We start from the raw sequence: 12,828 nt of genomic DNA, 5'->3' as shown, positions 1-12,828 counted from the left end.
GATGCACACAGCCGCACGCGCGGACATGGGATCTAGCTTAGACCTAGGGCAAAGCTGCACACGACCAAAAAAAATACAAAGAGAGTCGGGGAGACGAGAAAGGGAGGCTGGCTGCGATTTCACCTTTGACCCTCGCTATCCATTAATCCTGATTGTGTATCACGTGCGAGGTGTGATGAAGGCGGTGGTATGAGTGGCACAGCGGGCAGAGGTACGCACAGGCAGTGTGTAGGCCTAGTGTGCTGTATCGTGACAGGCCGTCTAAATTAAATTTTCATTTCCCATTCGACCACAAAACAAAAACAGACAAGCGAACAAAAACTACCATGGCGGGTGTCTAGATAACAGTGCACACTTTTGCGGGACCGCTATAGGCTTACTTACAAACAAAGGGAAATAGCACGGGGAATTTTCTACATGAAAATATCTGGATTATATTATTATCTACTTCGCACTCAAGCACGCTTAAGCTTTCTCCCGACGACCGTGCTTAAAACCGGCATGGACTGTACTGTTTTATGATCATGCAGACAAATGCTTTCAAATGAAAGTATTTTAAACTGTCCCTGTGGTTTTATGCACAAAAAAATTCTGAAATTGTGCAAACTGAGCCCAAAAATGTGAAATTATGCGATTCTGTTAATTTTAACAAAATAAAAAAATAATCAGAAATTATGCAAAAAAAAGATCAAAATTTGCAATATTATGCGGGGTGCATTAAACCACGGAGACAGTTGAAAGCATTCAGATAATTTTGAAATTTTCATTAAACTGAATACTTATAGATTAAGTTATAAGGCCTATTTGTGTTGCAAGTGCTGTTAAAGTAAAACCCCTAATATAAACTTGGAGACGATGAAAACAGTTGACAAACACAAGAAAAAACAAAAATTTAAAAATTCTGAAGAACTGATGAGGACTATATTTACATTTATTCATTTTTTCCCTTTCTTCACTTTACTGCGCTTGGGTGTATTTTTCCCCATCTTTACGCCCGTTTTCTCAGTCCCAGAAAGTGCTTTCTTTGGAGCGGCCTTCGTCTCGCGGGACTTTGCCACAGCCACAGCCCCACTTCCTGGCCGCTTTCGCTTCAAGGTCCTCGGCGGCGGGGTGGAAACAGCCGTGCCATTGGAGGACACTGTCGTCTTTGGCGTCTTGTTGGTCCGAGCCACGCTGGCACCAGGGGATGGGGTCACTTTACGGCCTGCTTTGCCCGCCGCGGCTGGAGTGGAACCTGAACCCTCAGACTTGGGGGGTGCCGTCACGTTGGTCACCGGCATACTCTGTGGGGGGGGAAAAATTTGAACAAGTTTTAGTCGGGAGTTTTACAGCACTTGCAACACAATAAGTGCCGAAGATTAGTTTAGTTTAGCATTACTAAGCATTTTACGGCACTTGTAACACAATAAGGTCATATTGGAGCCGAAGATTACAGAGATATTACTGGAGTAACATACACAGAAAAGAAAGAGTGGAGATGAGGATGATAGATGTTTGATGGGAAAGAATAAGAAAACCACACTAGAGCATCCACAAGCCACCCACTGTGGGGGGAAGATTTAAACAGTTTTAGTCGGGAGTTTTTATGGCATTCTCTACATAAACAGAAGGTCGTATGGGGGCAGAAGAATTGAGACGTAAAGTCTAGAGAGTAACATACAACGAAAAGAAGGAGAGACAAAGATGAACAGTTTTACGGCACTTTCTACATAAATAGGTCCTACTAGAGCCGAAGAATAGACGTAACTAGAGAGTAACATACAACGAAAAGTAGGAGAGATAAGGGCGATAAGTTTTAGTCAGTTTTATGGTACTTTTTACATAAATAGAAGGTCGTATTAGTGCCTTAGATTAAAGATATTACGAGAGAGTAATATACACAGAAAAGAAAGAGGGGAGATAAGTTTTAGTTTTAGTATGGTATTACCGCGCTCGCACCAGCAAAAGGTCATATGAGCCCCAAGGAGTGGATGTTAACAGAGAAGTCCTTACAGGGAATCAGGCATACTCTGCTCACCTCTCTAGCTCCAACAGCCAACAGCACAAAATCTGCTTCGACTATCAAGGCACCCCGGAAATAGCGGGTCACAAGAGTGTGACAAACATACAAAAGAAGTAGAGGTAAAAATGACGATAGTAAGGATGAGGAAAGAAAAAGCAGCAGTTCCCCCTATGTTGTTCCGGCACAGTATGAGTATGACATTGAAAAATCAGCCCATTTACAATTCTACTATGCATAAAAACATGATAACATTCCCCCTTTGGGAACGGCATAAAGACAATTTCAGTCAGAAGTACTTCCCTGGTGGGGGGGGGGGGGGGGGGGGGGGGGGGGGGGAAAAAAAAGTAAAAATTTTGTTGGGAAAAAAGGGGCAAACCCCCCCCAAGGCCCCGGCACCCCCCCCCGGATTTATGGGGGAATTCTTTCCAAAGGGGGGGGGGGGGGCTTTTAAAAGAGAGGGAAAAGAATGATAGATATTTGATAGGAAAGAAGGAGCAAACCACACCAGAGCACCTGCCAACCACCCACTGACTAACAGTGAATATCATTCAGAAGTGGGGGAGGGGGCCTTTTAAATGATACCCCAAAAAAATGGTTAAAATTTTTTTTTTAAATCAATCATGTTCTCATGGAGTTTTTACACAACCTGCATGGCTGAAATAGGTCACATAAGTGTGGAAGGTTAGAGGTGTTACCAAAGAGAGTAACAAAAAAGCAAGGGTGGAGGAGAGAAGAGAAGAGATCAGGACGATAGACGTTTAACCCTATCCGTACGTCGCGTTTTACTATCGTATCCATACAACATGGCGAACTCTGTGCCACCTCTTTCCAAAGAGGAAATTTACTCGTTAATCCAATTCCGTACACTTTGGATAGCAGTCTGTCAAAATGATTTTTTGAAATATACTGAAAGTTTCCCACAGATGAACTGAGCAGGACAGCCCAATTTATGACAGATACCAGACTTCAAGTGTGATGCGATCAAGAAGAAGAAGAAGACTGAAAGTTTCAAAGACATCTTCACACTAGAAGTATTCTAAAATGTGAAGTATACAACCCTCGGGGTACAAAATGACCCCCCCCCCCGGGGCATACGCATAGGGTTAATAGGAAAGAAAAAGAAGAAGAAGAAGAAGAAGAAGAAGAAGAAGAAAAAGAAGAAGAAAAGAAGAAAAAGAGGAAGAAGCAGACCACAGCAGAGAGGCTGCACCTGCACCCGCCATCCAGCCACCCACCAGAACATCGTCCAGCTGCAAGTCGATGCCCAGCTCCTTCAGTTTCTTCAGCTTGTCCGCCTGCCGTCTGCTCGAGCGCTTGGCTGACCTCTGGACCTTGACCTCAGACTTAGCAGTGTTGTGCAGGCGCTTGGGCTTGATGTTGGGCCGCCAGTCGTACGAGAAGAACGTGTCTTTGTGGAGATCCTCCGGTTTCTTGTACTCGCCTGAAGCAGACACAGACAGACCCAGTGAAGTGAGAAGTGTACCACTTTATTTTAAACGCCTTTATCTAAATTATTAGTAATGGGTTATATATATTTTTTTATAGTAGAGGGTTTTACAGCGCTCGCAACTGCATAAGGTCGTATGAGCGCCAAGGCGTGGGAGTCAACAGAGAAGTCTTTACAGGGAATCAGACTTAGACTGCTCACCTCTCTAGCTTCAACAGCACAAGGTCTGCTTCGACTATCAAGGCACCCCAGAAATAGCAGGTCACAAGAGAGTGACAAAACAAAAGAAGTAGAGGAAAATGACAAATGTAAGGATCAGGAAAGAAAAACCAGCAGTTCCCTGTTGTAGATCAGGCACAGTTATGAGCGTGACATGAGTCAGCCCACTTACAATTCTACTATGCTTGAACGAGAAATGTCCCCCCTTTGGGAATGGCCTAAAGACACTTTAGTCAGTGGCACTGCCCCGCTGGGTTAGTAATGGGTTATTTTTAGACCCAAACAGTAGATAGGGCAATCTTATTCTTTCTCAGCTGTGAACGTTTTTGTCATAACTATTTCTTATTAAGATGCACACTATCAAAAAATGTTTTAGTAAGTGTTTCACGGCACTTGCAACACAATAAGGTTACATAAGCTACAAATATTAGAGGTGCTGCAAGAGAGTAACAAACACAAAAAAAAGGACGGGAGATAAGGATGATAGATGTTTGATAGGAAAGAAGGAGCAAACCACACCAGAGTACCCGCCAACGACCCACCTGGGGTGGGGGGGGGGGGGAAGGTTAACTTTTAGTAAGTTTTATGGCACTTCCAATACGATCAGATCATACAAGAGCCAAAGATTGGAGGGGTTAACTGGAAAGTGACATACAAAGATGAGAAGGAGACCGTAGAATGACAATAGATATTCGATAGGAAAGTTAAGTAGGGGCAAAGCACACCAGGGCACTCACTCCAGAGCGCCCACCAACCACCCACTTACATTTCAACAACTTGTCGAAGAAGAGATAATTGTGGCAGGTGTCAGCGACTGTTTTGGCGACGGCCGTGTACTGGAACTTGACAAATGCGTAGCCTTTGGACTTTCCACTCTGCGGAAAATAATATTTATCATAACCATTTATAATCAATAAATCACCCTCCGTACTGAATCTTGGGGCAAACAATAAATACACACATCCCGCTCGCATGACTTTCAGCGTGCATGTATATACAGTATAACACGGATAGCTCGAATTCGTTGGGACCGCCCTCGGCAGTTTGAGCGATCCGTAGTTCGATGGATATCTGATATCTTACAAAGATAAAGAAGAACACCAAAAAAAAAAAAAATTTTTTTTTTAAAAACGGGACCGCAGGCACAGTTCGACGGAAGCGTGATTTCGAGTCTCCTGAGTTCGACCTATCCCTGTTATATTGTATATTCCTTGGTCAGGTGCAAGATTTATAAATTATAAAAAATACAGTCAAACTTGCTCTAAAGGCCACCTGAACAAGACAATCACCTATACACACAGCCACTTTCCATTCTATTTTCTCCCATGTTTTGATTTCATATTAATTAAAATGACACTGTGTAACATGTCCACCTCTTAGACAATTTAGACCGCAGTACGGATTTTTAAAATGATATAAAAATGAAATTTTATCATTTAAAAAACGACAAAATAAATCATTATCTATTTAGGTACAAATTAATTATTAGAAATCTGCGTCACAACAGTGGAATCAGGCACTAATCAAAGTTTGGGCACAAGGAGTCAATGGCATCACACTAAAGCTTGATCATCTGTCTTTCACAATAGAAGTTGACATATATTTTCGATTTTAAAAGGTCGGGTTCGCCAGGTATCACGGTACAATTAATAAGAAAATGACCTTCAAAATTTGGTGGCTTCCAAAGCCAGAGTGCCCTTGGAAACTGCATATTGACATGTGTGCCTTGCCTTTAAATCAACCTTTTCTTGGAGTGAAATCCGCACAGAAAAAAGAAATGATTTTCAATGGACTGAAACTTAAAAGGTACTGACACTGAGTTGGGGGTTTTCTTTTAATGGATAAAAATTGCACAAGGGGAGGAAAAATTTTGATTTTTTCTGTTTGATCCTTTTGACGAGTGCCAGGTTTCCCCACGATGCTACACATATAATACACATATAATACAAAGAATACATTCATTTATATACAAAATAAACTGACCACACAAAGAATTTTGTTTAGAATTCTGTTTTTAAAAAGGACACTTTTTCTTTAGAATTCTATTTTTTTTAAACACCTATTTTAGAATGCAATTTTTCACAAATATAGCAGCTCTCAAATCCAGACTTAGTACTGTACTTTCTAAACAGAAATAAAAACTCTTATTAATAGTCGGAATGTGATGCTCCGTGTTATTTCCATTAACCCCCATCCAATCAACACTACCTGAAATCCCCACAGAAATGTGAGGCATCATGGAGAAATTGGGCGCTTGTCAAAATAATGAAATTTAAATAGAAAAAAACAGGCACTTTTTCCATCAGTTAGGCAATTTTTGTTTTTTTCGGCTCAACATCTAATATGTCAGTTTGACAACACATCTTGTATATTTTACTGCATCAAACAACATTGACTAAAGGCACAAAATATATAAACTTTCAGTTTTCAAGGACTCTCAAGAAGGTATTGAATTTTCCAAACTTTGGGGGCCATTTTCTCGCTACTTTTATCTCTGAAACCAGGTGACTCCCACCTTCTTCAAACACAAATATCTTGACTTCTATTAAAGATATAGATCTACATGGGTATTTATTTCATCAAAGCAAGGCAAATGAACAGGCTTTAAGTTGATATCAGTAACTCCATATATGCCCAAAAATGGACGAGCGCCCGATTCCCCAACTGTGGGACACAAATGTGTCGAGCCACAATAAAAATTAATAATGTGATCTCTTAAATTTCATCATTCTAACGAGACCCTGATTTCACCCCATTATTGTCACAAGGTCACACAAATCATATTTTACCTTTTTTGACCGTGATAGCTTAATTTGTAGAACTTTGCCAAACTGTGAGAAGTATTTCTTCAGCTCTTCCTCGTAAAAGCCATGAGGTACATGTCCAATGTAGATCACCCCTGGCTGTCGATCCTCGTCTGTGACCTGAAATGAAAACATATATATATATACGTTTTTTTAAAAATTTTGTTATAATTTGATACCTCAGGGTTGCCAATTTTTTTCAACATCCAGTCTGGGACACCCAACCGCTATGATATCAGATCAAGTAACAACGAAGAAAATCACAGAATCACATCAAGTGCGACTGGTTTCAGGTGAGGTATAGTCAATGTCTCCTCAAGTTCCTCGATTGCCAAATTCAGGAACAGTACTGGGAAATTCGGGACTGTTACCAAGTCTGATATCAGAAATGTGTACAGTCCCAACAAGACTGGAAATACACTTTTAAAATCAATAGATAGGTTTAACGAAACTCCACAACTATTACGACATTTTGCTTCTTTACAGATTATCTTAAGTCTTAACCCTTTATCTGCGGAGGGGGTTTTCCCCACTATGAAAGAGACCTCTTTTGGTACAAAACCAGATTTGGAAAAGTACACTTATTCAATTGCAGATTAGTACAACATCACAGCAGAATGACTCGCCTTTGAAAGTAGGACAAGTAAATGACGGGACGATTGTTAATATTCTTGCATTTAATTCTGATTTGCGCTTTTCATAGCATCAGGCATGTTTCACTCTGGTTCCTAACCCTAACCCTGAAAAACGCAAAAAGGAATTAAACGCGGGAATCTTAACAATCTCAAATGACGGAGCAAATCAAAACTACGGATTTCCGTAGATTTACGGAAAATTTCCATCCCTGCAATATCTAGAATCTAGATCTAGAATCTAGTGGGAAGATTTAAGAATACCAGACCACTCGTACTATTGCGCGAGAATGGGGGACAGAGGAAAGATAGGGGTGGGGTTCAGGGGGGGTCCCCGGACAAACTTTTTGAATGGATCTAGAGGAAGGACTTCCGTAACGAGCGAACACCCCATCAAACACAATATAAATCTACGATTTATAATACGATCTACCTCTCACCCCGGGTGAGACTTGCCAGCGTAGGCTATTCTTCTAGATTAAATTTGGATTTAATAATTAAATAGCAACCAGCACACAGTACTAGAAATCTAGATCTAGATCTAGATCTAGATCTATCTAGATCTAGATTCTAGATCTAGATTGAAAGTGGCTATTCTCACCTGCCCGGAAGTTCTCGCAAGATCTACTCCTCCCCTCTTCTCTCTCTCTCTGTCCCTTTCTGAATACTGTCTATCGGTGTGGACGATCAAATTGACCAAAACAAAGTTAAAAAATGGGCTTACCAAAAAATGATGTTAAAACACAAAAGTAAATTAATATGCTGGTCTACAAAGATGCTACGGCTATTTAACTTTTCGAATCGAGCCGAACTACGCGGGTCACCATTTTGTTCTCGCGCTACTCCTCTCTCTCTTTCTCTCCCTCTCCACTGCCCACAGACAAAATTGTACGCTTTTAGTAGGCTACAGTTGTAATGGAACGTTTGTTCACGGCACAGAATTCTACAATTTTTCTGTTATCACAGTGTAGAATTCTGTGGTTTAGGGTGAACGCAAAATTTGTTGGCCTAGATCTAGGCTATATCGGTCAACGCGCACCGGGTGAGAATAGCCAAAAGACTCACCTGCACTCTTCTCACCCCGGGTGAGAATAGAGGTGGCCATCTAGATTAAAACTCTAGATCTAGAATCTAGATTCTAGTACACAGCAGCACAGAACAGAGAAGAAATTGTCGAGTGGAAAATAAGGCAGACACTCTTGATGGAAGTCATTAGAGGAATAGATTCTAGATCTAGATTTAGAATCTAGTCTAGATTATATTAGAATCTAGATCTAGATCTAGATCTAGAGTCCAGATCTACAATCTAGAGTCTAAGTCTAGTCTCTAAACGACTTTTAAAAGTAAAAGCGAAAGTAGGCAGGGCCAGAGGATGGTGACGAGCTTTGCCTCATCTAAACTTTCTCGCTCTGTTCCTTCCACACAAATCAAATTGAAACTTACATACTCTTACTGGTTCACTAGATTATTCAATTTGGACAACGTAAAAACCATCAAGTCTTAGAAACACAATAAAGCAACTTACGACTTCTGTTTTTTTCTTCGGCGTGGTAGGGGCCATGTTTAGATTAGAAAGACAGCACTATGAAAAAGTTTAATCGGTAAAGAAGGAGGCAAAATAAAAAACATGGTCTTTTCCTTGGTATATACGGAACAAAAGATTTGGCTCCCCCCCCCCCCTTTTTTTCGTTTTGTTTTGCTTTACTCAAGGTGGGGTTATTTTGAGAGAGAAAAAAAAGGGGGGGGGGGGGCGTAGGGAACTTTCTTTTCGGTTTTTTTCTAAAATTTCTGTTTATTTCCTTTACCTCAAGATTCTAAGTATAAGCCTGAAGGAAGAGGAGGAATTGAGGAGGAGGAGGAGGAGGAGGGGGAGGAGGAGAAAAAAAAGAAGAAGAAGAAGAATTCTTACTTATAGGCTGCTTGTTGAGGTGGTCTTCTGAACAGATGATATCACGTGAAGGCCCTTGTATCGGATTTAGTAAAAGGAGAGATCCGTTGTCTTCCGGCGTTTTCTCTCTCTCTCCCTCCCTCCCTCCCCCCCCCCTCTCTCTCTCTCTCTCTCTCTCTCTCTCCTACACTGAGCACAATGACGGCCATGATTTCAGGACAATTCTTGCACTTATAATTGGCACTGCGGTTACCAGATTCTAACAGTTTATTTATAAGTACTTGTATCTTTTTATTATTTTTCTTTCTTGAGATTACTATTACCATTATTATTATTATTAGTCTATTAAAGGCTATTATGCCTGTTATAAATACATGCATTGTTATTTTATTGGCGGAGGGGGGGGGGGTTCAAAATCAATAATATATTACGGTTCAAATCAAAGAACCTTGACATATATTGTAATGAACAAAATGAGACAAATTCTTTAATATGGGGTCAATATATCATGTATCAGTAATTTTATGTTTGTTCTTTATTGTTTTGTGTGTTTTTGTTGTTAGTTATTGTTGTTTTCGTAAGTGTTTTACGGCGCTCGCAACTGCATAAGATTGTTTGAGCGCGCTGGACACATTAAACATTTATCAGTTGGTAAGAAATTTTGAATTTTGCCCAGGTGGCGGCCAAGCCTACTCCTATCGATTTTAGACCACCAAGGGATCTTAAACGTGCGCTACTTGCACACTGGACCTCCGAGATTTCCCCCCCCCCCCCTTTTCCGAGAAGGCTTGGTGTAGATCTTTCCCTCCAAAAGATCAGGGGTGTGGCTGAAAGAAAGCAGTAAGGAGCCAAGCAATAACAGTAGAAAGGCTGCAGAGAGAGTCAGGAGCCCAGAGGAGGGGTCAAAGGAGGTGAGGGGTGGGGGGGGGGGGGAGCAGAAAGTGGAGACGAAAGCAGACAACAGAACATTGCCAGAGAGCAGGAAAAAAGTTGAAAGAAGGCAATTTTCGAGAAGAAAATTTTTCCCTTCGCTACCCGGATTCGAACCTAGGACCTTTGAACGAGTGGCGAACACCCTTACCTCTCGGCCACGAGAGCCCCCTTTGTGTGGTATTGTGGTGAAAGATGTGGCCAGTATGTAAGTAAGGACATGGCAAACACAATAATCAAAATTTCGTACCAACTGAAAAAGTTAAATGTGTCCCGCGCGCTCATACGACCTTATGCAGTTGCGAGCGCCGCAAAACACTTACAAAATATATTTCCCCCCAACAGGAGCAATACAGTACTCCTTTGAGTACGATGATGAAATATTGTGACAAGAATTAATTCGTTTCAATATTTTTTAGAAATCTTTATTTTGTTGAACATAATAATATGCATAATATTATTTAGCATTGGTGTACATAATTAATATATGCATGTAGGGATACATGTATGTATGTGGCATGTACGTGAGTGTGTGTGAGTGTGTGTGTGTGTGTGTGTGTGTGTGTGTAGGTGTGAATGTGTGTATGTATGTGTTTGTTTGTGTGTGTGTATGTGTGTAGGTGTGAATGTGTATATGTGTGTGTGAGTGTGTGTGAGTGTGTGTGTAGGTGTGAATGTGTGTATGTGTGTGTGTGTGTGTGTGTGTGTGTGTGTGTTAATGTGTGTGTGTGTGTGTGTGTGTGTGTGTGCAATAATGATTACAACAAAGAACACATCCATAGCTCTAGTGCCCACTCCCCGGAGGCTCTAGCCGCTTCACAAAATTATAATTAATAGATTGGGGTCAACGTTTCACGCACACGATTCTTTCAAATACATTTTTTTGAACGTACATGTAATAATATGTGAGGCGTGCTGACAAAATCAGTTACTTCTCGCAAACAAAAAAGGAGATTTTAACTAAAAATTGACACAAGGGACATATTTGTAAATTCTAAACCAATCCCATTCTCTTCAAGTTTTACATGTCTTTTATCATTCCATACATGTACTGCATGTAATAATTTGTAAAAAGTCAACCTATAACTTTGACGCATCTATTTCCATCGGCCTAAAATCCGAGAAGTAACTCATTTTGTCAGCACACCTCACATATTATTATATACTCGTAATCTCACGAAGAAGACGTTTTCAAGAAGACAGTAAGGACATGGCAAACATAACAATAAATATGTCCTATCAGCAGCAGCAGCACACACGCACACACACACACACACACACACACTCACATATACGCATGCACACACACACACAAATACATACACACTCACACACACATATACGCATGCACACACACACAAACACACACACACACATGCATACACACACAAACACACACACACACTGTGGCTAATGTCACTAATGATCACACTTGCCGCTGGAAGACCTACACAGGCTATTTATGCTATAGGCTATAATATCATAAACTAGGAACAAAGCAAACAAACAAACGCAGAAACAAACAAACAAGAAAACAGTGTCAACCAGACCAGACAATCAATGATTTATTTATAGAGGCACCAGCCATCCATGTCCAGGTGCTGTTTTAGCCTAAACAGTGTCAACAACTACAAGAAATCAGCTGTTGTTACAATTACAAGCCTCTGCTCCCCATCATCCATACATAGGAACCATTATTTTTGCTTTGATTGAAAACAAAGAGAAGTGTCACTGCATTCGCTTTCCCAGAATTACGAAGTTCTATCTGCTCTGTTCCAAGTCGGGAGAAATTTGACAGAAAATTTTTTGAGTTTCACAATATGTCGTAGGTCAAGCTTTTTTTTCGAACGCAATTCCTTGCTGCATATTATCTTGATGACGACCGCCAGCATATTATGTGAGGTGTGCTGACAACATTATGAGTTACTTCTCGGATTTTAGGCCGATGGAAATAGATGCGTCAAATTTATAGGTTGACTTTTTACAATGTATTACATGTAGTACATGTATGGAATGATAAAAGACATGTAAAACTTGAAGAGAATGGGATTGGTTTAGAATTTACAAATATGTTCCTTGTGTCAATTTTTAGTTAATATCTCCATTTTTGATTGCGAGAAGTAGCTGATTTTGTCAGCACGCCTCACATAATAGTATCTTGATGACGACCGCCAGCATATTACATGTACTAATATTAGTAATATTAGTGTATGACCGCATAGTCTTAGTAAGTGAACATTACTCAAAATAGCAAAATCCGTGTAATGTCAGATGGAACTTTGTAATTCAAAGGTTGAGCGTAGTCTGAACAAAACCAAGGCGAGCTCTAGGATATGTGACGTCATAGTAGTCAGACTTCTTTCTGTGTCGCGACGTGATGAAATCAGGCGCTCGTCAATTTGGGGGCGTAAAATTGAGTTTTTGATATCATCTTAAAGCTTGTTGGCTTATTTTATTTTTGATTTGTAAAAGATACACGTCTTGAATAGAAGTCGAGACATCAGCGCCTGAAAGACTAGAGGGAGGGGTAGATGGCCCGATGTCAGAGGTAAAGTTAGTGAGAAAATAGTCGTCAAAGTTTGGTGACTTCTAAAACTTGACTGTCCTTGGGAACAGCAAATAATATTTTACATTCTTTGTGCCTTTGATCAACGGTTTTACCCCTTCTAAACTCAACACAGAAATGTGTTTTCAAATTGATATAAAAGATGCTTCCGTCACTTTCAAATTGATATAAAAGGTGCTTCTGTAACTTTCAGTCGATCTATCTCTTCTTTTTTTTTTCCAGTTGGTTTCCAATACCTCGTCTGATATGACAAACTTGATTCTGACATTTTCAAAACATGTCCTAAATAATCCCCATCACCACCTTCTTTGCAGGTCATGTCTAGGGTCTGCTTGGGGGG

The 12,828-nt window shown here is 40.5% G+C and overlaps 1 protein-coding gene across 1 annotated transcript; it reads right to left on the bottom strand.

The window, feature by feature from the left end:
• Positions 1 to 913: 913 nt before the first annotated feature.
• On the bottom strand, positions 914 to 8,699 carry LOC101848773 (MKI67 FHA domain-interacting nucleolar phosphoprotein). The gene is made up of 5 exons (XM_005107048.2): positions 8,630 to 8,699; positions 6,458 to 6,592; positions 4,435 to 4,543; positions 3,238 to 3,443; positions 914 to 1,283 (listed from the first exon to the last, which is right to left on the bottom strand). Exons 1-5 carry the CDS (start codon positions 8,663 to 8,665, stop codon positions 936 to 938), a joined length of 834 nt encoding a protein of 277 aa, XP_005107105.1. The 5' UTR covers positions 8,666 to 8,699; the 3' UTR covers positions 914 to 935.
• Between the last annotated feature and the right edge of the window lie 4,129 nt (positions 8,700 to 12,828).

The sequence above is a fragment of the Aplysia californica genome, unplaced genomic scaffold, assembly GCF_000002075.1.
Source record: "Aplysia californica isolate F4 #8 unplaced genomic scaffold, AplCal3.0 scaffold00571, whole genome shotgun sequence".
Classification (NCBI taxonomy): Eukaryota; Metazoa; Mollusca; class Gastropoda; order Aplysiida; family Aplysiidae; genus Aplysia; species Aplysia californica.
This window is presented reverse-complemented; position numbering and strand designations above follow the sequence as displayed.

Excerpts from the sequence above, each read along its gene's own strand:
- LOC101848773 (XM_005107048.2), bottom strand. The coding sequence starts at position 8,665 with ATGGCCCCTACCACGCCGAAGAAAAAAACAGAAGTC. Across the intron at positions 6,593-8,629 it reads CGAAGAAAAAAACAGAAGTC|GTCACAGACGAGGATCGACA; the intron begins GTAAGTTGCTTT and ends TTTTCATTTCAG. Across the intron at positions 3,444-4,434 it reads CTTCGACAAGTTGTTGAAAT|GCGAGTACAAGAAACCGGAG; the intron begins GTAAGTGGGTGG and ends TGTCTGCTTCAG.